This window comes from Heliangelus exortis, chromosome 1 (genome assembly GCF_036169615.1).
Source record: "Heliangelus exortis chromosome 1, bHelExo1.hap1, whole genome shotgun sequence".
NCBI classification, from domain to species: Eukaryota; Metazoa; Chordata; class Aves; order Apodiformes; family Trochilidae; genus Heliangelus; species Heliangelus exortis.
Genome location: NC_092422.1, coordinates 125,040,179 through 125,065,453, shown reverse-complemented (window position 1 = coordinate 125,065,453; position 25,275 = coordinate 125,040,179). Strand labels below are relative to the sequence as shown.

The window sequence follows — 25,275 nt, the reverse complement described above, 5'->3', positions numbered from 1 at the left end:
AGTCACAGAAACCAGGAAAGGAAAATATTTCAGCAAAGAGGAAAACAGAGAATGGAGCTGGAAGACTGGCAGGTAAAGGATGATGAGGATCTAATTTTGCTAGGAGAAGGCTACTGCAAAAACACTATTTCACTGTAATGCAGGAGGGAGAAGACATTTTTAAAATTATTCTTGAAGCAAAATTAGTGCACAAAAACTTCTGGCAACCATGGTATACGGTTAAGATAGATCTGCTTATTAAATAGAAACAACCAACTCACTATGCCAAAGAACTGAAAACATAACTATGTGTGAGTAGCTATGATTGAGATCAGGAGACTGAATGGACAGGAAACAGATATGAAGAGCTGAAAAGAGAAGAGAAATTTCTGTGGTATGAGAATTTGCAGTAGAGGAATAGAAAAGGAAATAAATAAGCTGGGCTGCTGGAGGAAGATCACAAAATATTTAATCGTTTTTTCTTAAAAACCTGAGTAGCAGGCCAAAACCACATTTTACACACCTCCTCCTCCTCTCCTCCCCTCAGCCCCCCCTTTTTTTTTTCATTTGGCAAATACTAGTTCATTTATACACTTACATGAAGATTCTTCAAGTTCTTGAAATCTCCTTCTTTAATTTCTGTGATTTTGTTGTTCTGTAAGTCCAGCAGAGTTGTGTCAGGAGGGAGGTCTTTTGGCACCCTTTCCAGACCTATGGACAGTGAAAAGAAAAAAATAATTGGCTTTAAAAGAAACTTTAAATAGGGTTCTGTACTTTTCTTAGCAGCATTTACCTTTCAGTAAACATAATTTCTAGAACTCATTTCCTGGAGAATATTGTGAAGACTTATCTGAAATTATTTCTGTCTCCAGGCAGTCAAAGGGAGTTTTATTTTGTGATGTCAAATCAAAAATGTATTTATTCACATCCCCATTATGGCCTTTTCTGTTGATATATCTGAGTTATAACTTGAAGCAAAGAACTGAGTTTGGGAAAATTGAACTCTGTGAATAAAATTGCTTTCAGAAAGAAGTATGGTATTTATTAATTTCACTGTGTGTTAGCTTTTGTGGACAGAGAACGTTTCCTGCTATTTAAAAGGTAGTAGGCTTTTTTGAAAGAAGTACAATAGGTAATTATAATCATTTCCAGAAAAAATACTGTCTGACAGTCCTGAAGAATTTGCAGTAAAGTCCACCTTTAAAAAAAAAAAAAAAACAACACAATCCACCTCCCCCTTTTTCTTTCATCTGAAAGTATGTCCAAGTTTTCTGGAGAACAAATCTCTTCGTTTCTCTACAACTGCCAAAAGAACATCAGACATTTTAAATTAAAGACTCTCTTTGGGACTATTTTCTGAATAGCTGATATGTAAGTCCGATGAAGTCATGGAAATGAAATTATTTAGTGTTAAATAACATTTGCTTTACCCAGCTTTCCTTTCATACTGTGACTTGGAATAGAGCAAATCTTTTATAGTCATTCTGATTTACCACAAAATTAAAATGTTCTTTCCTAACTATCCTTTTTCTTTTTCTTTCTTTTTTTATTTTTATTTTTTTTTAATTTTTATTTTTACCAGAATGTGAAATGAGAAATGAATGGTTGTTAGGAAAAATTTATAGACACTAATGAAGTCTCTACACAGGCATTTAATGAAACTGGACTTCTCTGGATACAAGCCTTTTTACCAGTAACGTTTTTACCAGATATTTCTGAAGCTATATTTGAGCTCTCCTGGTAAAAATCTCTCTGCAACTATCACAGAATCATAGAATTGTCACGGCTGGAAGTGCTTGCCCAGAGATAAGATATTCTTTGTCCACAAAGGCTGAGGAGTCTCCGTCTTTGGAGATATTACAAAGTTTCAAGGACAGAGCACTAAGCAGACTGATCCATCTGGTCTTGCTTTAGCAGGACAGGGACTAGGTTGTCTCAAGAGGTGACCTCCAAACTCAGTAATTCTGCAGTTCTGCTATGTTTAATTTTCATCACCAATTTAATTGTTTTCACACCTGGAATATAGGGTTCTCTGTGAAAGCCCAGTGTTAAGCAAAACCCCTTATTTTTCAGTTTTTTTGAGGATGCATACATATATCTAGAGTAAAAAAAAATAATTTAAAATAATAAGGAAAAAAAAGGTACTACATTCAATCCTTTTTACCTACATAAAGAGCAGTTATAGTTACTAGTACAACAATTGACCATAATTTCTAGAGGCCACAGTGACGGGTACTGGAGCTTTTTACTGCAATTAGTGCTGCACCAAAAATTCATTATAGATTTGTCATCATTCTTAAAAATATCTTCATGCAGATGAGGCCTCCAATTCATTTTTAGTTGCCCTGTCTGAATCTTCTAAAATGTTGAGTATCTCACAGTTCACACTGCTGCCTGTTATAGCTGTTCAGTGCTTCCTATATTCTGAAAACAAAATTTCTTCTTTAGTTACTTTTGAATTGATAATGTTAATTTTTAATTACAAAAGTTTGGTTTATGAATTTACAAAGCATCCTAGCCACTCCTTCAAATTTATTTTCCCTCATAAGTTGTTGATCATTAGTTTAAAATTTATTAAAATATTTGTACCTGATATTTATTAAAACTGAGTACAATATGGATCAATCTGGCTGAGTTTTAATCACTCCAGCATCCAAAAGTTTTAAAAGTTTTAAAAAGCACAATTATCCAGCATGGGATGGATCCAGCTTAGTAAAAGCTTCTATGTACCTAAAATTACAAGAGCCAAGCCTCACATCTCATTCTTTTTACCTTACTGAAATTCAGTGCATGAATATACAATACAATTTAAGATTCTTCATATTAATAAAATAACATTTCTTCATTCAGGACTGGGCTTTATTTTTACTGAATGCAGTTGCAAAACCCTCATTACTTTCAGAAATGTAGAACTAGAGTTCCAAATATATAAAAATGTGATACCATATAATTTGTTGGTTGTCTTTGGACAGTTTCTGTCCTCAGCAGACAGAAATGATGTCAGCAACTAAAAATTCCTTCCCAAAAAACGCTGCTCAAAATATTATTGTAAGAAGTTCTCACAGTATAGCAACTTTTATACCTTTTTTCAAATATAAATTAAAAAAGGTGTTTTTTTAAAATTCAGAATAATATTACTATATGTCATTTTAAATTATATTATGGTGTCTATAAATAAGTGCTTAGGGAAAAAACTATGACATATGAGAGCTATGCAGATGTCCTTTATGTGATGCCCTTGGAACATACTTTCTAAGAAGAGCTGGATTGCCACTGAAGGGTAATTTGCCAGAGTCTAAACTTCAAACTAAATTTCAGACTGTAAATTTCAAGCTTCACATGTCAGCTTCTAAAAGTTTGGTATCTCTGACTAAAGTAGAACTGGTAATTTCTTAGAGCAATGAAGTTACATTTTAAATATTTCATATTACAGTAATAAGGCAAATTTAATAATCAGTTTTTCATCTCTAAAAAGTGATTTATAAATGTTTCCTATCTTGTGCTAGAAATTGAGGGATGTCCTGCACAATAATTAAGTTTGAATACAAAGTATATAATTACCATCCCTTAAAGTGCTCAACCAATCTCATGTATATTCTGTCATGCATTTCCTGAATCCGTTTTTAAAAATGTTTCAGAAAAGGGACATAGAAATTATTTTTTTTCTTGCCTTGTCTGAGTTTTTAAGAGCAAAGTATATGGGATTTCAGGATGTACCCCAGGTGCTGGAGAGACATTGCAATATCATTAAGCAGTTTAGAACATCCTCCAGCTGAAAGCTACATCAACTGGAGCTCTCCAGTGGATGAAAAGTTTATAGGTGTGTAGTTGCAGACATTGCCTGTCAAATCAGGAGCTAAATAGTTCATGACTGAACTGTGTTTGAAGTGTGGACTGGATCCAAGTTTCACTGCTTGACACAACTCCGTTGGCTCCAAGACTTGTGCTTCATCTTGCAAGTTCAGGTGTCTATACAGGCAGGTGCATCTCCAGACAGATAAACGTAGGAGGACCATTGCTGTAGTGCAAACAAATCCCTGTGCTGGAGATTCCCTGTCTGGAGAGCAAACATTCAAACCTTTCTGAGCACAAAACCTTTATGGAGCACAGCTCAATAGACAGCTCATTCAGACAAATGGGGGAGCCTGAGATAGCTTGTCAGCATGACAGAATTGAAACCAAATTGAGATATATGTAATCCCAAAAGAAGCTGAAATGTTTCTTGGCTCCTGGGATAGAATTGCCATTTCCCAGGAGGATTTTTTGAATCTTTAGTCTGGGAGATGGAGAAGTTTAGAGGGGAACTGTGGGCTGTCCTTACTACTCATTACTAGGAAACTTCAGTGATGCCCATATACAGAAGTCAAGTTGTATAGTATTATTGCATGTCAACCTAGAAATGCTTTCCTGTGAAACTCACGTAATACCAAATAAAAGGGGAACCAGTGTTGGAAAATGTCAATTGAGCCACCTCTCAATCATTTTAAGAGCACTTTACACAACTATTCCAGCTCTTGGTTGTGATTTTTTATTCTTTAAAGCTTGCTTCTTAGAAAGCCCTATGAAAATCTCATAACAATCTGATTTTTTTAATGTGAATAATCAGTGCTACACAGTTTGGTATTTGTTTCACTGGTAATATTTCAAGTCTCTTGTTCCTAAGATTAACTTCTAAATGATTAAAGAATTAGGTTCTTCTGTCTTTTCCAGTTAATGTTAACTTGAAAATACATATGTCTCCATTTACATTGACTGAACAAAACTGTCAGTTTTTCTCAAAGTTGGTAAAGAGATTTTGAAAAATTCTACTTATTCACAAATAAATAGAAATGAAAAACCCCACTCTTCCAAATACCTCATTTACACTGAAATTAAGATGCTAAGGATTCATAAAATATAAGGGATTTAGTAGACCAGTTCATGTCATAAAAACCATTTCTACTTAGACTGAAATATTTCTTTGGAAGATATTATGATTTCCTTATAGAATCTGAACATCCCTAATTCCTGAAGTGCAGGTCAGAGCTGTATTATTCTCAGCAGATTTCTATCTGTAGAGATTTTCTTCTGTTCTACATTATCAACCTGTAGCTGGAGGTTTATCCCTCCAGTCTATATGTATGTGTGTAATAATGCATGTATATGAAAACACATAAAGAACAGAATATGCCAGAGAACTGAAAAATCAGGGAGAAACGTGTGTACATCAACTTGGAATATATCCTTCTGTCAGTTAGGATCAGCTGAATTTTTATTATCCCAGGCAGCATTTTTCTGAACTTTTTCTTACACAAGTCATTACACCACAGATTTTTGGAATAACAAATACAATCAAAATTGGACATCAGAAGAAAATTTTTCATTGTGAGAACAGACAGACATTGGAAGAATCTTCCCAGGGAAGTGGTGGATTTCCTAACACCGTTCACTTTTATGACTCAGTTTGACAAGGTGCTTGGCCATCTCTACTAAACTGTGTTCCTACATAGAAAGGTTTGACCAGATGAGCCTTCAGGTCCCCTTTGACCTAGCATTCTATGATTCTATGAAAATGTATTCATCAAAATCTTAAAGAGATGGATCATCAAGAGATTTCTTTCATTTAGACAATGAGGGCCTGCACTCACTTTTGGAAGCACTGAAAGTCTTACTATAGTCACCTAGAAGATATTTCATGGGAAGAAGTTACCAGGACCAGGAATCCCTTCTTAGGAGAAGGATAGAGAAGAAGGTAACTGCAGAAATTAGATTTATCTCTGTTGGATCATCTTTATACAGGGTGAAGTTTTTTACTTGTAAGTTCCTAAGCAAATTACAGTGTCTGGTTGTTTAGCTGTCATTGCCTCATCTCCTGGGGAGGACAGAAGGCTGATGATTCTGGAGGTTTTATAAGACCAAAAATTAGGTGGAGAAGAACCAAGGCTGGTATAGTTCAGCCCTTCTCCAGTCCCTGAGAGAGTAACAATCAGTGGCTAAACACATCCTGCGTATCACTGCACCAGCCCAACCAGAATACTCTGCCATTTAGCCAGCCAAACAGGTGTAGGAGATGTAGCAAGGATTTGGGAATTGCGTGAGAACTAAAGGAGGTTAAGGGTTTTGGTGTGTACAAGACAGGCTTTACTACTTGTGCAGCTGAGGGAACAGCCTGGTCATCTATAGGAGCTGTGATCAAGCAGCCTTGGAATTGTCTATCCCACAAAAGGAGAAGGGCAGCTTTTGAACTCCCCTCTCTATGAAAAGGTTTCAGTCCACTGCTCCAGTTTCTCAGAAGTGAGAGCCCCAAGTTAGTCTGCAACTTGGCATGGAGCCACGTTTTGGCTGAAGCCATACGACTGTGCAGAAAAGGAATGTAAGATTTATGGGGCCAGCAAGGGAGACTAAGCAAATGGGAGTCTGAGTCTGTAGCCCAGAATGAGGACACTTCCCTGAGAATTGCATCCTTGCAACACTGAGACCACATAGTCAAAAGAACAAATATGTGAACAGTGCCAATTATAAACAATTTTAAAAACACAGCAGAGCTTGTGGTTTGACTTTTTTGTTTGTGTGTTTGGGGTATTTCGAGCTTTTTCCTCTCCACCTCCCCATTTTACAACAAACAGGGATGGGGCTTATTCCTCTGAATAAACCTTCCTTTTGCCAGCTGGAGAGAAGGGGCCAAAAGGCAGAGAGACATCTGAAAGCTGTAGCTCAGCTACATATGTTATTACATTGCAACACTCAGGATTATTATCACAGGGGCCATAAAATGGGGCTCTTTTCAAGACTCCTTCAGTTTCCACAAGCAGCTGCTGCCAGCTGAGGAATTTGGGCTGAGCTGCATATAATTCCCAACTGCGATCATCATCAGCGTCTGCTCTCCCGGCGGAGGCAGCCTCTCCAGCAGCAGCTGCCTCTGCACACTGCTGTGTGATCTCCTCTGCTCCAAGTCCAGCTCCATTGCATCCCACTAACAAGCACCATCCCTCTTGGGGGTGAATGCCCTTAGTAATACCCTAAGAGGACTCTGGGGTGAATGAGGTGAATGAGCTTGTGGGGTCAGGATACTTAGTCATGGAAAATAACAGGACTCAATGACTTCTTTCTGGAAGGACGGCAAGTTGCTTAACACAGCTTTGAATGCTTTCACTTGAAAAAGTTCACTGACTCTTTTCCAGGATGTGTGCTTCAGTATTTATTGGAAATCTGTTGTGTGGGATTTGCAAATAGGAATAATTTCATTATTTGCATCCTACCATCAATATAAGAAAAAATGGTCTTTCTTTACAGCACGGTATCTACATCCTCCTTCTCCCTCTGACTTTCAAAGTAGAAGCTTGTTTTACACTTTCCCCTCACTATCTATGAAATCAACAGCAGTGATTAAAAAAAATAATAAAAAATTTTAAAATCCTGAAAAATTAGAGAACCATTTATCTCAAGTGTTTTTTTCTGAAAGATAAAAAAACAGTGTCCATTAGAATGCATGATTTACTTAAAATACATGTTTTTAAAGGTTATTCATAACCTTTTTCAGGCTTGTTTTCTACTCCACAATTTGAAAGAATCATGTTCCATTAAGTACCATGTTTGGCTTATTTTTTATCCCAGGTTATTATTTTTCTATGCTTTTGACCCTTCCTATAGGAAAAAAGAAGAAACTAAGTTCTGTTCCCTGTTGAGGTGGCCTCTCACTAAGGCAGACCTACCGACATGTTACTACACTGGGTTTTTTTCCCAAACATTTACAACTGTGCTTCTCAGAACAGAGTGAGGAACACAGAAAAGTAGAAACAAATGCACACATTATGATCAAATGCATAATTCTCCATTGTAACAGTACTAAGAATTACAAAAGACTTACCTAGAAAAAGTTTCAAAGTAAGTGCATAGCTGGAGGTACCTATTTCTATTTCCACACATTCTGTGTAGTGAACACATATTTCCAAGTATAACAGGTATTGCAAGCTACAGATGTTATGAATTATTTTTCTGTGCTAGTTTCATTTTTGGTACAGATATAGATGCAGCCTCCTGTCTAAAAAACTAATACCTAAGAGTAAAAGATATATTCTTGAAGCTAAAAATCAAGCAATTTCCATTTCTGTGTTCTTTCTAACTGACTTTTAATTTCAAAAGTCTGGATTGTACATGCCTTCTCAAGAAGCACAGAATTATTTTAGAAAGGCCGAAAAATGTTCTGAAATAATCATGAGACTTCGGGGATTAGGACACAAAGTAAAAAAAAAAAAAAAAAAAAAAAATCACGTATAAGTTTTCTGAACTCCTGGAATTGTCAGCTTTACATTTCCCACTGTCATGGTTACAGACATAAACCATTCCATCAGAGAACAGTAACTGTCCTGTGTGATTCATACAATCTGCCAGCACCATGTGCCTAATGGCTTTAGTCAAAGTGGATGTGATGCAGATGTCTTAGATGAAGTCTAAGAGTATACATGGAGTGAGGTGAAACCTTTATTTCTTACAACTATTCACAGTAGTCAGAAGAGAGGATTTCAATGGCTCAGAAAAGTGAGCATTGTCTAATGAAATACATTTTTAATTATCCTGTGGAGTAATATAATTAGACATTTGCCTGGTTCACAGTTTAATCATCAGGCAACAGATAGCAATTTAAAGAGAACTCCCTCAGTTTTTACTTTGGGATTTGCCAGAATTAGGAATAACATAATGCAGTAGCCATAAAGAGACACTGGGGGAGGGGGTGGGGAACATCTCTGGTTTCAAGTAAATTTGTCCCTTCCTGTTCTAAACACATGGTCATTGCACAGCTCTAGTTTTATTATGACCTGAGGGCAGAGATATGTTCCTGGTTATATCAGGTACTCCTAAACATAACCTGGCCATTCTTCATGAATTTTGTAGGGTTGTTTTCAGCCTATTTTCATTCTAGCAAACTATGGAAGGAGCCATTGTGACTGGACATAGTAAATAACATTAAAATAAGCATCGAGAGAGAATTGCCTGATAGAATGGGGAAGTCTGCAGAAATGCTGGTTTCCTCTTTCAGCTAGATGCTGTTGTATATATGCCTGGAACTCTTAGATATTTTGGGGTTTTTTACTTGCTTATTTTGTTACTCATTAAGTGATAGACTTTTCCCAGTTCAGCTATCATCTCCTCCTGTCCAGAGGATATATAATCCCTGCCACAGAGTGAAAGAATAAAGAAGAGAAAATAAATTTTGTTCCTTAACCCTGAAAATAGCAAGATTTCCATTTAATTATTAAGTTCCTCTTGTATCTGAAACTTTCTCTGCATTTCCTTTTCTGCCCATTTCTGTCATAGATTCCCTTGGAAAAGATTTTTTTTCCTTGCATGTTATCCCTTCTTCCCTCAAACGTGTTGTTATAGTGTCTGTCTTCCTTGTCTTCTTACCTTGTCTTTCTTCTCTTCCATTTTTATTCTAGTATCTGCTCTGTAACTAGTATCTTTACTTTCCCATTCTTACTTCACACCAGTAAAAAATTAGTACCATATTCCCAATTTGAAAGTGTAGAAATCAAAGCTCAACATCTGATGGAACTTGTGGAAAGAAATGCTACCAAAGCTGAATGATTTTTAGTCCTGTTTGACTTTTTCATTTATGTCTTTTCTCCTGCACCTTTTAGGAGTTTGATTATTACTCCACTACAAACATTCCTCTTCCATGTCACCTTAAAATATGAATTCCTTGAGAGTCCATTTAATTTCTCAGGTCCATACTGGGGTAGCAGAAGGCAAAACTTTCCCTCCAGCATAGAAACCAATGTTATCCAAGGCTTTTACATTTAGGATGGTGCAGGAGGTGCAGGCAGAAGGGTTTAGGAATGACCTATTACACATATTTCTACTGTGCTGATGATGTTTACAGAACCAGACTGTAGTTCCACTTATGCTAGCACATGTGCTACATTCTTAAGCATTCCTATAAATAATCTGTCTATTTGTTGTTTTTTATTAAATGCCTAAAGTTGCCATGAAATTAGGTGGCAATTAGGTTTCTTGTTTTCACCACTTTTTGAAATCTGAGTATTTATTGGATTTCTTTTCTTATTGAAAAATAAATTGCAAGCATCCTCTACAGATTGCTACAAATTTCTGTAGCAACTCAAAGTACTCTGATAAGATCCCAGGATCTAAACAAACACAAAGCTGGTATGAGGTGCCATCTTCTAAGGTCCTTTTGCACCTGCGTTCATTGTTTCCATCACTTTGCTCGTGGAGAAGCCAATGAGCAAGTTCTGTTTCATCTATCTACTTCACTTTCATAATGGACACAGTAGAATAATAATTCTCTTTGTGAATGAGCCCTTAAATATAATACAACCAAGGAGACTTAGAATCCCAGTGTCTGTCAATATTGCCTCTCAGGGAAGGCATGAAAAGAAGGATAAATATTAAAAAACAAACAAACAAACCAACCCAAAACAAATTTTGAAGGATATATCCTTATCTTCTTTTAGCCCACTTCCTGTTAATCACATGACAGATCCGGGTAAAGGAAAATACAGACTAAAGAGTCCAAATTTGATAAGGAGGAGACATTCTCAAATCCAGGTTAGAGAGATATGTTTTGAAAATCTCCTTAATAATAGTATATTTCAAAATACCACATAACTTTACTCTGTGAGCAGAGCTTTCCTGAGTAGGAAGAGGCTACTATTATTGGTAGTTCCTTGCTATCAGCATTGGTTGCTTCACAGAGGACCCAAATTCCTAGATCTGCTCCCTGTTGGCAGTGGGCTCTCACGGAACACTGGGAAGGAGCCTCTTGACTCTTTACCTCTTCCTATGACTTGACTAGGAAAAGTTCTGCTGCTGAAAATCAGAGGTTTTGAGAATAGATGGATAGGTTTTAACTAGTTATATGTCCTATCAAGTAATAGACCCTATAAAGGTGTGAAGAACACAATACACATACTATAGATGTCCAGAACACTAGGAGGGATCAACAATGATTACTTTTTATGTTTTAAGCACTGCAATCACCAGCAGTAACTCACAGTAAGTGACTCATATTTTACTAGCTCTCTATTAACTATTTAGTTATGCATTGGGAAATTTTAGAAAACAATCCTTGCCACAATGCAAACCAGAAAACATTCACTTCTTGTATCACTTGGCCTGGAAGTCAGGAGTTCAACTAGACTTTTTTAAATGGCATTTTCAGGTCTGAAGCAAGTAAATAAATAAAATTAAAAATAAAAATAAATTAAAAGAAAACACACAGAGTTGGTAACAGCTACCTTGTAGTGAACAGGTAATAAAGAAGTGTTGTATTTGGAGTGGATTAATTTTCACCTAGAACCATGTTTATCAACTGGAATATCAGCAATTCAGGTCATGATGCAACGTGGCCCCTCTTTTAAGGTTACCCTGGCAAAATCTAATGACTTTTTGTTAATGTGAAGCAATCTATATCCAGGCCAACATATTTTTTCCATGACAACTTTTCAGGATATACTGAGTACAGGGCTTTAATTCATGCTTTCATGACTCTCCAAAAAATCGTTTCTAAACAGAATATATTAAAAAAATATAAAAATCCATGGCAATTTATTAGAAAATAATGCTGATGATCCAAGTTTATTTTTTATATGCTTTAATTTTATCCCACATAACTGCACTAATCTGAAAGTAATTTATATAATATTGACTGGTCATTGAGGCCCAGTGTTGGCAGTTCAGTTCACCAAGAGGGATGTATCATTTCTGTCACTGGCATACACCTTAGAGGGGATGAACTGCCCCATGGGGTGGCTGCAAAATTCTCTTCATGTATGTGAAAAGAGCTCAGATGGCTTTTAGATAGCTAACATTCACTAAGATTACTCCTATAGTAGCCATAATACCTGTAATACGTTGTCTAGGGCCTCCAGTCTGATCTCCAACATGTTAGAGTATTGCATTTCAGTGAGTTCACATGTGGAAAGCCAAATAACTTGTGTTTGATGACACTGTAAGTTATGTTTGGATAAAGAATGTTGTCCAAAAAGACATTTAGTCTTCAGTTTTAAGGCCACAGTATTGGGATGCAGAGGATGCTCTCAGTATAAGTGACAACATACTTTCCCAAGTTTCTTGATTCCATTATTATATTGTTGTTAAATGATCCAGTTCCATGAAGTCAGGAGACTCATAAAAGAAGTCTCTAATCTTTGCTGATAGAAGAGAAAATGCATATAACATTGAATAACTTATCCTAAAGGTTCAAATATTACAATGTTATTTAACAAGAACTTTTTAATTTAAAAATGATATTTCTTAATTTCTTGACATTTTAAGTTCCATGCTTTCTCTTATTACATCTTTAGAAATCTCTAAGAGTTTGAGCTAAACCATTAACTTTAAGTACAATGTTTTTGAAAGTTTTTGAATGTTTTTGGCAAAGATTGAAATAATGGCAGAGATTCTAAAGGTAAGTGCACAATAGTAAGTACCCTATCTGCTTTCCTGAACTCATAAAATGACTGAGACTGATCACCAACAAGGTACATATTATTTTTGTTTAAAAAGATTTAATGCTGACAGCAGAAGTTTAAATCTAGGTATATCCCAAAGGAGATAATTTCCCTGATAGTGAGAGATGAGGTTCCCAAATGGAGTCACGATCAGAAAATAGGTGTTCAGATGTTTCTGGAAGTTTTTATATAGTGAGATAAATCATCTTTTGTCAATATATAAATTAGCTGCTGTCACATTACCACAGTTCAGCTGCTGAAGAGCCACAAGTTAGTACAGTTAGGCAGTGTATACATCCAGATAAATTGCCTCAAGTTACAGGATTCCTAGAATAATGCTTTACATATCTCCCAGCTTTACACCCACTGATCTCAAATTGCTTTTCAAAGACATACTCCAACACCCATGCTGAGCTTTAATATACCCTTATTTACTTTACAGCTGGAGAAACCCTGCATTTCTGAGCTGTGAGCAAAATTCCCATTTAAGCCATAATACAGCTTGAATTTTGATTACTGACATCCATCTCTTACACACATTTTGGAGAGCACAAAACATCCATGGATGCTCACAGCAGGAGTGCTGGAGGGACCCCCTACGTCCTGTGAAGTCTCTTATGAAGGCAATCTCATCACATCCTGCAGAGCACAGACACTGCTCACTTCATAAGGGGCTGCCAGACTTATCTGAAAGGTGAAGTAAAGCTCTGACCAACACCTCTGAATGTGTTTATGGAGCATTCTGTATCCACCTCAGGGCTGAGTAATCACACATGCATCCTCCTGCCTACGAGGACACTCCGGAAAGAACCTTTTCTTGAGACTCCCTTTGGGAGGATGAGACTTTAAATAGGTGGTTAATACTTAGGATTAGACTTTAAATAGATAAATTAATAATTTAATATTTGCTAGGACTTTTACAAGACATGTTTGCCTAACCAAGTGACTGCACATCTTCCCTGTATTTAGTTTAAAACATTAAAAGCTGCCTCTGATGAGGTGTTTCAGCTACCTTTAGTGCGTGCTAATAAATATGCTTGTGATTTTTATGGAAAGCCTGACTATAGCATGGTAATGCCTTATACTGATGCATGAATAAAAGTGAACCTGTTGCTCTCTTTTAGCAAGAGGAAGATCCAATAAAAGGCAGCACTTTTATAAAGATACTGTGGTGGCCTTCCTTGATGAGACGTATGAATATGTTTCACAAAGGTAATACATCTCATATAAGACAGGCACATGGGTCTCTGCTTTTGATCTGTCAGTTATCATAGCTCAGAGAGAATTATTCTTCAGGGTGTGAGAAGACAGAGTTCTCCTTCCTGCTAACTCAGCTCTTGGCTTGGAGGCAAAATAAATTAAATTGGAGGTATGTGCTTAGGAAGATGTGACTGAAGCTTAAAAGTTCAGGAATGCAAAAATTCAGCTGACAAGAGTGTAATTGGACTACTGGGTATTTTTTTTTCACTGTTTTTATTGAGTTTGGATATTTTTATTATTCTCATCCAGTGCTCATGAGAAAAGGGGAAAACCTGATCCCTGGGCCCTGGATGAGATTGTTCTGTGGTTTATTTACATAACTCTCTGTCAGATAGTTGGCTTTTTCCTTACAAAGCAAGAGTTTACAAACAGTAAATTCCCCTTTGGGCACAAAAAGCAGCATGCTGAGGGAGAGGAGACCTCTCCATAAGTAGCCCATGTTCAGGTCCTCCAGCTGCCTTGCTCTGACACGTCCCCCGTACCCAGGGGCTAGTGGCTGCAAAGAGGCCTCCTTCCACACCCAGAGAGTGAGTGGATGAAGGATCCTGATCCAGATTTCAACTTTACTGTGAAAGTCTTAATTTAATAAGCTCTTAGCATATCCCTGGGAGGAGTCTTCTTGTTGCCTGGAGTTTTTTCTTCTGTTAGTGCACATGGGACAAGATGACTAAATTTTATAATTTTGGGGGAGCAAGGTAGCTAATTTGCTTGGGTTGGAAGTGCCTGGGGCTGAAGGGAGAGACAGGCCAGGAGTTAGCTGCAGTTAGCAGGGAAGTGGAATTGTCCCTGCTGGTTTCATGGCACCTGTGCACACATTGCCTTCCTTCTTGCTGTACCCCAAGCACCCTTCATCTCACCATCCAGGACCATGGTAGGTCCTCCTGGCAGTATCTCAATGAAAGCTCTTGGAGCCAGTTCCTGGCTTCCCTCAAGTCCATAGGTAAATCTGACCACGTCTGAGTCTGAGTCACACAGAAACAGGTTCAAGGTGGGAGAAGAAGAGAAGGGAGGGCAGATTTTCCTGTAATCAGGCATTACACACAGATGTCCTGACCCTGTCTGCAGGGGCGGCCATCAGGCCTGAACCCTGGTGAGCCAATCCCTTGGGCCACCACTGGTCAGGGGCTGATGTAGCTACATGTAACAAAGATATATGAAACTTAATACCAAGGCTGAGGAACCCTGAATGTTTATTAATTCCATGAGCTTTGCCGGGGAAATATTATTTATTGTTCAGGGCTGCATATTTTAATCCCAGGCACCTTCTCTTCCTTCATGCCCAGGGGCTAAATGTTATCAGCCCAGCTGCTTCAAAATATTTTTGTTGCTGTATCTTTAGTCTGTAGGCTTAGACCAGGCTCAAAATATATCTCTTTCTTATCACCCTTCTCAAAATTATCTGGGAAACAGAGATCTGGGACCTTAATTTCTGAGTCTCCTGGTCAGTATAAAGCTCTATTAACCCAGAAGCATCTGTAGGCAGTGGAGGCAATGGACTATAGTGCAACTCTTTGGAGTTACTGAAGGAAAGTTGAATGATCACAGGAGCAAATACAGTAACAAAGGGTTCCTGCGTGAATATTTCTACTTTTTTTACCAAGCAAAAGCTTCTTACAGTCTGCAAAATTGAAGCACACTGAGGACAAGTTCTGAAAATACCTTAAATGCCATCAGCATTAGCCAGCAGTAAAATCTAAGACCTTCGTGACACATGGGGCAACCTCCTGCTCACTCTCCACCCCATGTTTGATACTCTTTGGCAGCTAAATGGTCAAAAAAAAGAAATTTTCTTTCAACAGGGACAGTACTGTGGAAGCTTTATAAATGCATGGCTGGGTTAGTCCATGCTCGTTTGTGCAACTTGGCCTGCATTGTTCACTGGGCCTTTGCCAAACACATCTATTGCATAATTGTGTGGCTCACTTTAGTAAATTCACAGAAGTTTCTAGGGATGTAACTAATGTTTCCTCCTCCTTTCTGTAATTACATGACACCCACCACAATGAGACCCAGGTCTTAATTGGTGGATTTGTGCCATGATTTATAAGTAATTATCAGAGCCAATGCTATAAAATAGGAAAATAGATACATCTATTTGAGATAAGACATTTAGAAAAAATAAAATTCTATAAAATCCTAAGAAAAGTTACTTTTCTGTTCACTGATTACATTGCCTTATTTTCCTGTGAGCAAAATGAACTTTAACTGGTTTTCTGCACTGCACAGTGACTTAAACTGAATAATACTGGCTTAAACCAAGAGCAGTCTCACCAGAGTCAATTTCATGACTTGAGCTTTCTGCATGAGAAAGTCAAACACAGTGAGGCAGGCATGGCTTCACATCCTGCTGGCCTGGCTGTGCAGACAAACTCTTGCACATGAAGGAGTAAAAGAAGTTGTGAGAAAGGTTCACATCGTTCAGCTTAAACAGTGTCTGAAGAAGACATTTAATAAGGAGCTCCAAAATCTGTTAATTTTTTTTTTTTTCCTGAGTGTTTCCAAGCTGTTTGCTCCAAAGAGCTTATTCTGGCATATATGATTTGTATATATAGCATTGGTTATTACATGTACATGTATTCCAGTGGAAATGGGATGATTTCTATCTTGAGGTACTAGGTAATATGATTAAGGCTATTTGAGCCTGAACCATGCAATCAAGAACCTTTTAAACGTTTTCTTCCCCACATCTGACCTCAATGAATTTATGCAATATACATTTGAAGAAATACAGTTGAAAAGTTACTTGATCTACAACTTTAAATCTGTGGTATTTCAAAGAAGAAATGAAACGTAGATACACAAAATATACACGAAAAAAAAATTGTTCTTCAGGGTGACAACAAATGTGCATCTGGTCAGGGTTTATGGCCTACTTCATATACTACATTGCAATTAACAGTAGCTGTAGCACATTTCTTTCACAAAACCCCAGTTACAGAATGGCAGAGTGTAGCAGCCTCAGCATCTCAGCTGCAAAGCCACGTCTAGAATGTAAGCTGTGTTCCCCATGAAGACATTTGTGGGCTTACCTAGGTCAGAGCACTGCACCACACGAAGATGGCACTGGCAGCGGAAGGGGCAGACTGGTCCAAATCCAGATATGACAGGATCATCTGTTGGAGGCATATCAGCTGAGCCTTCATCCTCCAGCATAAAGTCAAAGAGGCCCTGCTGGTGGAAGGGCTTGGCCAAGCATGCTGGCAGCAGTAGGACAAAGAGAAGAGCCAGCCTCATGGCTTAGTTCATCGACTCTGGGCAGAACCTAGGGATCAAAGTGGGAGATTTACAGCACAAGTATTGGTTTCCCAGAGCTGCACAGTTCCTGCTGAAGGAGGTCCAGCATACCCAACAATTGCATAACTATTCCTTTCAATAAATGAAAACTGAACTGTGAAAATAGGACAGTTACATGATAGGAGCCTGCTAACTGCTTTTCAATAGGCTTTTTTTCTTGGTTTTTTTCTTTTTTTTTTTTTTTAACAGAGCAGTTTAAAGGCAACTGTAAACACATCTGTTTGCATATTTAGAGTTATATTTATTAAGAACAGGGAGCTCTGTAAATTTTGTTATGCAAAACAGTCAAAACAATAAGCCACATTTTCCATGTGTATGTTTTCTGCCAACATAATAGTCCATTTGATTTCATTAGCATTTGTTTCATATCAATGAGTTTGTTCCCTGGGGATGAACCTGAGGTTCCCAAGCTCACTGTAATGCAGTATTTCACGTCTTGAGAACTGTTTTTTAAAGTGCCAGCTTGCTGTGTGTTTTAAATTATAGCCTAGTGAAAATGAATGAGAAAGAGAAGTATCTACTTATGGGGTAGAGAGAGAAGGGAAGATCTTAAGTTGTTTAAATGAACTAAACTTCTTTTCCTGTTTAAAAAGCACAATAAAATGGAATGCAATGTTGTGTTATAATGGATATTCTTGGCTTGATTTTCAAATTTTTGGCTAGGGGATTTTATGAAAAACCCTCTGCTTTGCACTGCATAAGCATCTGAATTGGTGCTTGTACTATTGTCAGCACACTTTCTAATGGGACTTCAGGGCCTCAGTCTACAGGGATTAATGTTCAAGAACAACTATACATGAATATGTACTGCCATAGATATTAACAAGGGAAACTGTTTAAGTTCATGTTCTTAGGACCTAGGCCTAAATGCATTTCAACACACTGTACATTGTGCTGCCTGTATTGTGTGGTAAAGAGAAATTACAACACAATTGTTTGCAAATTTTATATCAAGGCTGTGTAGATCAGCTAGCTTTCTAAAAATTATTTTCTTTTACTATTTATTTTGTGTAAGGAGCTTGTTTTTTACTATTTATGTAGAGACTTGTATTTTAAAAACCCTTATGGGTTGTTTTTAGACCCCCACAGGAACAAAAAGAGAAGAAAACTGCCTTTAAGCTGTCAAAGGCAAACTTGTCATTCATTTAGGATCCCTTTCTTAGAATGGATAGCATAGATCTGAATAGAGATGTTACTTTTTTTAAATGAAAGCAAAAATGTGCACTTGCTCCTTTGGGTCAATAATTTCCAAAATGCCTTGTCTGGACAGTAGCTGGCATTAATTTTTTTCCAGCAGAAGTTATCCACTAGTTAGGGGCGTGGTATAGTATTACTCAACTCCATATTAACTTATGGAAAGATTGGAATAATGGAGGAGAAGGAGAGGAAGAGGACTGTCTGCCTCTCTACACTGACATATAGAACCTACTGACTTTTAGATGGCTGACATGAGCAGATGTTAGGTAACTTTAGTGTACTGAGTATTCTCTGTCTAGGATACCATATCCAGTTACTCTAACAGAAGTGATTAGTATAAAAAGAATGCCAAATAAATAAAAGACGCAGGCCTGGAATTAGGTGCAATCTATACTTTACCTGGGGACAACTCCCTGTATGAATTCCTACCTAGAGATGCTAATAATGCAATACTACAAAAACCTTGAGGGCTCAGACTTCAAAGGATGCCAAGGTTACTGTATAAAATATGCTAGTGTTTTTCTGTCATCTACCTAATAAGAAAACAGGGTTTGAACACCTTCAGATGTTCCAGAGACTTCAAACTGACTTCACATGGAACAAAATACCATTTCTGTTGCCACTTCAGGAGTCATAGTTGGTTTCTCAGTTGGACTTGAAAATTTTTTCTACTCCTGGAGCAGACATACTCCCTTCTGCGTGCACTGAGGGGTTTTGTAACCCCTCAACTAGAGAGTTGGACCATGTCCTCTTAGCCTAGCTCAGGGCTGTGAAAACTCATGCCATGTAGGAGGGGAAGGCTGTGTCCCCATCTAGGCCATCCTCCAGTGCTCCCTCCTGCCTTGGCCCCCACCAACACTGGGGCTGTGTCTGTTCCCCAGCAACACCCCCGTGATGCATGCAGAGTACACACGGACAAGTAAGGATGTCACAGCAAAGTGGTGTTAATACATAGTGGTGAGTTCTTAGCATGGCTTAATCTAAATCAAGATTTTTTTAAATAATCATGATCATGTGCAAATTACTGTAAAATAACAATGCAACTCATTAATAGTCTGAAATGGGAAGAGAAATTTGCTAAATCATCACCCTTCATCATAATAAGCTGCCTCATGAAAACGATCAATAAACCATAACCCCAGTAAAAAGGTTTTTAGAATGCATATTAACATCAATAAACACTGGGAATGTTGCACACCAACTCTTACATAGCACTGGCAGACAGTACTTTTTAAAGAATTTCCCCAGCTCTTGTTTATGTATTTGCATATTTAAAAAATATTTTTATATATTTATAACAGCTTGTATTTACCCCAGGGTCACTGCTGAAGCACCACTGATCCTAAGAATGCTCAATCAAGAGCTTATCCTGGAGTTAAATTACTACCCCTCAAAAAAAAGCAAACAAAAAAACCCAGAAAAAAACCCAATGCAAAGGCACTTTAGAAGTGTCTTTACACTTTATTTCTTGTTCACATTAATACTGATGGCTTTGTTTATCTCAGATAAATCCTTTAGTAGGCCTTTTCCTTTGGCCCTTGTTTTGTCAAAACTATAATAAAATCAGTAAGAGCTGTGTATTAAGGAAAACTCTAGGACAACAAAGGATATCAATGATCTAATTTGAGGACACAGCAGAGAAAACAGCATGCACAAGTTACATATTAATCAGGAAATAGGGAAAGATATGTGTCTGATGTATTTCTTTGTTTAGGTATTTGTACTTAAGGCACACATATCTGTTCCTATTGTTTGCATGTGTAAATGAACACAAACAGAAAAAATATATACAGCACTACTTCAAAGAAATGTTTACATTTCACTTACAAAAAAAGAGAGAAGGGGAAAAAAGTCTGAATTTTTAAAGGTCTGTGACACAATATTTATGTCTGCAAGACATAACTGTTTAAATTTGTTTTAATTATGTGTTTACAATGAGGAAGACTTTTCCACAAACAGAGGAAACTATACCATATACTTGGCCACATTTCAGTTTAAAATACCACTGGAAATACGCTTCATCAGTTCACGTCACCACTGTATTGGTGGTCTTCTTGTCAGTTTACCTTAATACTAAGATTTAAATATTAGTTCACTTACAGTCAGAAATCTCCTGAAATGCCACAAAAGAAAAGCTAAACAATATGTGCAGCTTCAAAACAAAAACCAAACCAAACCAAACAAAAAAAATCCCTTGTAAAAGTTTTACTCATTTTGTGTAATAAAGTCCTAGGAGCTGGAAGTTTTAAAGAGATTAAAACTCTGTTAACGGGAGTTTCAGCTCTAGGAATTTTCTTTTCTACTATTTCATTCATAGGAACCTTCTTTAAATGTGGTCCCTTGTTTGTATACTGTAACACAGCACTTTCTAACATTACAAAGGCATGCATTGAGCCTGATTAACTAACATATTAACTACACATATTTTTCTCTGAAATAGAAATTATATTCATTAATGCTTGGAATAAATACGAAGAAATCCAAATGCAGAAGAAATAACAGAGTACAGTTTAAAACAGAAATGTAAGAACTCACACATTTTTTTCCCTTACTACATCACCGATCCAAAACACTGGACTGCAAACAGAGAATATACTGCTGCAAAAGTTTACAGTAAGGAAAAAGAAAGGACTATAGCCGTGCTTAAACAAATCAAAACAAGCGACAGAGCAGTCAAATAAACAGTAGGAAATCCACACAGTCCTTGAGAATGCATTCTCATGTTCCCGAGGAACAGAAGTGCTAGAAACAAAACCTAACATTGCTAAACATTTAGTAGGATTTTTTCCTTGCTTCTCTTAAAATTCAGCTAGCTCTTGCCGTAGACTTGCCTGAAGTTTTATTAGTGCAGCATAGTTCAGGAGAATTACTGAAAACCATACCTTTTAATCCAGGGATTTGCAACAGGAGCTCTCAAAGCTGAGATGTAATTAAACTAAATATTCAACCCAGGCAAAAGGCTTTGCAGGTGTGGAAAGGAGGAGGGGGTAAGTTCAGCTCAGTGACTGTCACTTGGTGGAAAACCCTCCTGCTTCTATTCCATAGCACAGTTAAAAAACAAGGTTTCTCTCAATGAACACAATCCAGGCTGACACCCACATTAGATCATATGGTAATGATATGTCTCCTGTATTGTAGCCAGAAACTTTATCAGCCCTTTTGCTTTCTTTTCCTCTTTTTTTTTTTTTCATTTGCTTTATTTCTTTTTCATCTGTTTAGAATCCCGAGCTACTTGTACACTGTAAGACAGATGCTTAGCTGTAATTCATCTTATTTATTTTATTTATGTCCCTACAACATATATTTAGGAAAGTTTTCTTGGTTTTAAGTATGTTTTTTTTCTGACTCATTACTGAGAAAAATGTTTGGCTGTTCCTCTTGTTACAGCAATTGGAATTCAAGGAAATTATACAAAATTAATCCTGGAGTTACTCAAAGTGGAGATTCATATCAGAAAAAAGGGGTAACTTTAGGTAAAACCATTTAAACAGATATCAGCTTGCCTTTGCTTATGATATAATAATTGTCAAACCAAGAAGTATATAGTGTAATAAACCATCATCCTGTATAATAATAGTGTTTTCATGCACTTCTTCAGAATACAGTATGTTTTTGATATATATGAAAATCATGTTTTCATTAGTAGAACAATTCTAACATTTGTGGTTAGAACTGCTCTATATAAACTTTCCTCTTTTTTACTGCTTTCTCACCAGGACAGCAAAGCAGAGGGGAAATTATGTTTAACTGTTTTTTGGTATAGTTTGGGGGTTTTTTTGTTTCGGTTTTTTGTTGTTTTTTTTTTTTTAAGAGATGGTGGAGATTTTTTTAAAGCACAAAAGGAAAAAAGTATCTGGCTAGTTTTTCATATTTATATTTATTTTAGTAATTTCTGTTCCGCTGTAAATATCAATGGGACCTACAATGCAGTTTCTCTGTTACTACACAAATTTAAAATCTAGCAAACTGAAAGGAGAGCAAATACAATAATTACTATTTATTTAGTAAACCAAACACATTGTGAACATGTGTAGCTTCCCTGTGCTGCTAGCTGTCCTGTCTAAGTACTGGAGGTTTGTGTCTCTGTGTTTTGACTTGTATCCTTTTGTTTCTGCCTCTAGGCTAAGACCAGGTGCAAATCTGAAATTAAAGTCTGTAAAATGTGAAATGATACTTAAAGAAGTCTGAATTTTTAGAAACACAATAACTGTTTGAAGTTTTAGCTATTCTCTTAATTTAATTAAAAGAAGAGCTATTAAAACAGCTCTTATAATTGTTCTCCTTTGGTGGAAGAAAGCATGGTAGAAAATTTGACTGCAAGTTTTGGTCAATGTAGAACAAAGGTGTAACCAGACATCTTCTATTGCAGATTTTTTATATACTTCACTCTAAAAGTTAAGGATCATTTATTTACCCCTAGTCCTTCAGCCAGAACTTCTTTCTCCTGGCTCTCCACTGGATTTGAGACTGCTAATGAATTTTTGTTGTGACATTTTTGTACATATGATTAGTAGTGTTCCAAGCTTTCATGCTTACTACAAAGCCTTATCTCTGTCCAGAAGTGTCGCCATGAGGCTTGCTGAAATCTTGGCTGCATCTTAGTAATGTCAGTTATTTGAACCTTGGTCACCAGCTGCATCTGGTGTTTAAAAACATTTCAGAGCAAGATTTGATGAGGAACAGGTCAGGGTAAACTCATTGTCAGCTTGCTTCACAAAACCCATTCGTATCCTTTCCCAGTAAAATTGTAATACGTTTTTTCTGATGTCTGGTAACGGGTTGAAAGGTGTTTTAATTTAATAACTTAGTCCTGTCTTTGGAGACACAGGAGGAGATGGACAGCCACCTCTCCTTTTTTTTTTCTGTAGGCATTAAGAGTCAAACAAAAGCATGCAGGTGGAGCACAAGGTGCTTGCTGTGTGGGCTGGAGACTCCCAGTCTGCCTGCAGAGGACCAGCTGTCCATAGAAGGAGAATTTTCCTACATTTTTGCTAACAAAGTCCATCCCAAGAAGTTCAGAGGGGAAAAGATGTTACCACCTTTAGGAATTATGAAAAGACCCATGCTGTCTGTCAATACTTGGAGACAAAAGAGGTATGTGGTAGCCATCCAAGCCCTGCTGAAATTGAAAGTGCAGAAAGTGGATGACTCAAAAAACTGAATGGGAGAGGTCTTATAATGCTGAATATTGATTCAGGAGCCTATTAAATGTTTCAAGTCATTTCTGTGCTTTTATGGGAATGTGGGATCCTTTCTTATAAAAGTATTCTTTAACACCACCCTTTGCCCTCTGTTATGTCACTCAGAAGATAAACATTTAAAAGAAAAAAAACACAACCTAGCAATAATATTGACATTATGTAATAAAAAGGCCCATAACCACACATAACCACATCGATAAACACTTTCCCAGTCTAACCTACTTTGACTACAGCTTAGTCAATATATAAAAAAATCATGATTAGAACAATCTTGGTTACTATATGATTTTATTACTCAAATTTAACCAACTTATAGGACTAAGTGCTGCTCCAAATACTGATTTCCAGAAAGCTACGGGCAACTGCATGTTAATGTTACTTATATAACAGGTTTTTTTATTAAATTTTGATGGATAGCATCTGCTTCATTTGCTCACAGCTTATTTTGTGAACCTTTCAAAAGGGAATGTTGGGAGAGGAGATAGGAAGCCTGCCTGCCTGCCTGCCTCTTGTTGACTTCTCTGCTTGGGCCCAGTGGCTCCGCAGGGAGGAGATGAGCAGCTGCTCAGTAAAGAGCAAACACTCTGGGGAAAGAAGAGCTCCCAGAGCTACCCAGAGCTGGAAGGGAGGCACATCCATCAGGCACCCAGCACTGCCAGCACGGGTTGCAGGTTCCTCAGGAGAATGGAGAGCTGACATAATCTGCCCCTGGGGATGGAAAGGAAGTCTTATTATTAAGGGAGCATGGGTGGGGGGCGGGCAGGGAAAAGTAACATTCATTACAATCCAGAATGTTACTGGGATGAAAGCAGAAAAGAAGTACTGGGTCTGTCGTGCAGGAACATGGTGGCTCAGAGGTTCAGGTTCTTCCTCATTCTAAGTTTCCACCACAGGAAAAGGCATTTTTCTTGGGCTGCCTTCTAGTAGATCGCAGCTTTGATGATCAAGGACTGGTTAGCATTGTTGTGATTGTGATAAGGAAGAGGGCAAGCAAAACTTCCTCACCATCCTCATGAACTAGCTAGGTACGTGCCAATCCCCATGAGGAAGGAATAAAACCAGACCCTTGTTTGGCTGCCTCACCAGGTCCCTCTCCACCTGCTCTCTCTTTATAACTCATTCCTGGGCTTTGTTAGCTCCCTAGCATGGGCATCCTTCGTGTTCTCTAATATACTACTGCCTTCCTTTCCTCTCTTTTCCTTTCTACACTAGGCTTAATTTCTTCCACTCATCTGTTATAAACTGTTCTTTACCATAGCAATGGAGTTTCTCTACTAAAAGTGCGAGTAAATATTGACCCAAGCTTAGTAAACACTGATTCAGGTAAATATTGACCAAGGCACAGACTGAAAAGGTAGCTAAAGAGACAGAAATGTAATTTCTGGATATTCTGAGTATCAAAGTTTCCTTTAGTGCTCTGTGACCTCAGAAATTACAGTCCTGAACTTCTGGGCATTTTCTACAGATCAAAAGGGCCAACATATCAAATTTTGGATGTGTGCTATCAGTAGCACTATTTTTCTGTGGCTGTGAAAGCACTTTCTGTATAACTATTTGAACACAATCAACCTAACTTCAAAATACAGAGCCCTCTCTTCAGAAGAATAGTGTCTTCCATCCCTGACTGTCTTCCTTTCTCTGTTTTCTACTCTGCAAGAGCATGCACTCTTTAGCCCTCAGGGTCATCTTCTTGCTCTATTTGAAAGGGAGTCTGTGGGATCTACAGATCACAGTAGGAAACAAATTCTAATCGTCCACAGATGAAGAATTCCAGGTGTGATATTTTCCTTTATTTTGGTCTCTTTCTTATGGAAAGGCCAATCTGTTCCTGAATCTGGTATTTCCTTTCCTTTCCACTGGCATTTCTCTTCCCTCCTGAATTTTTTTTGTATTTT

General features: G+C 37.5%; 1 protein-coding gene across 1 annotated transcript in view; it reads right to left on the bottom strand.

Annotated features, from left to right (window-relative positions):
* DCN (decorin) overlaps positions 1–21,264 on the bottom strand; it is a 38,486-nt gene extending 17,222 nt beyond the window's left edge. The window contains exons 1-3 of the mRNA XM_071765444.1: positions 21,062–21,264; positions 16,718–16,950; positions 578–690 (exon numbers count right to left, since the gene is read on the bottom strand). Of these exons, the coding sequence (XP_071621545.1) occupies positions 578–690; positions 16,718–16,922 (318 nt within the window). The 5' untranslated portion in view covers positions 16,923–16,950; positions 21,062–21,264. The remainder of the gene's footprint in view (positions 1–577; positions 691–16,717; positions 16,951–21,061) is intronic.
* Positions 21,265–25,275: the final 4,011 nt, after the last annotated feature.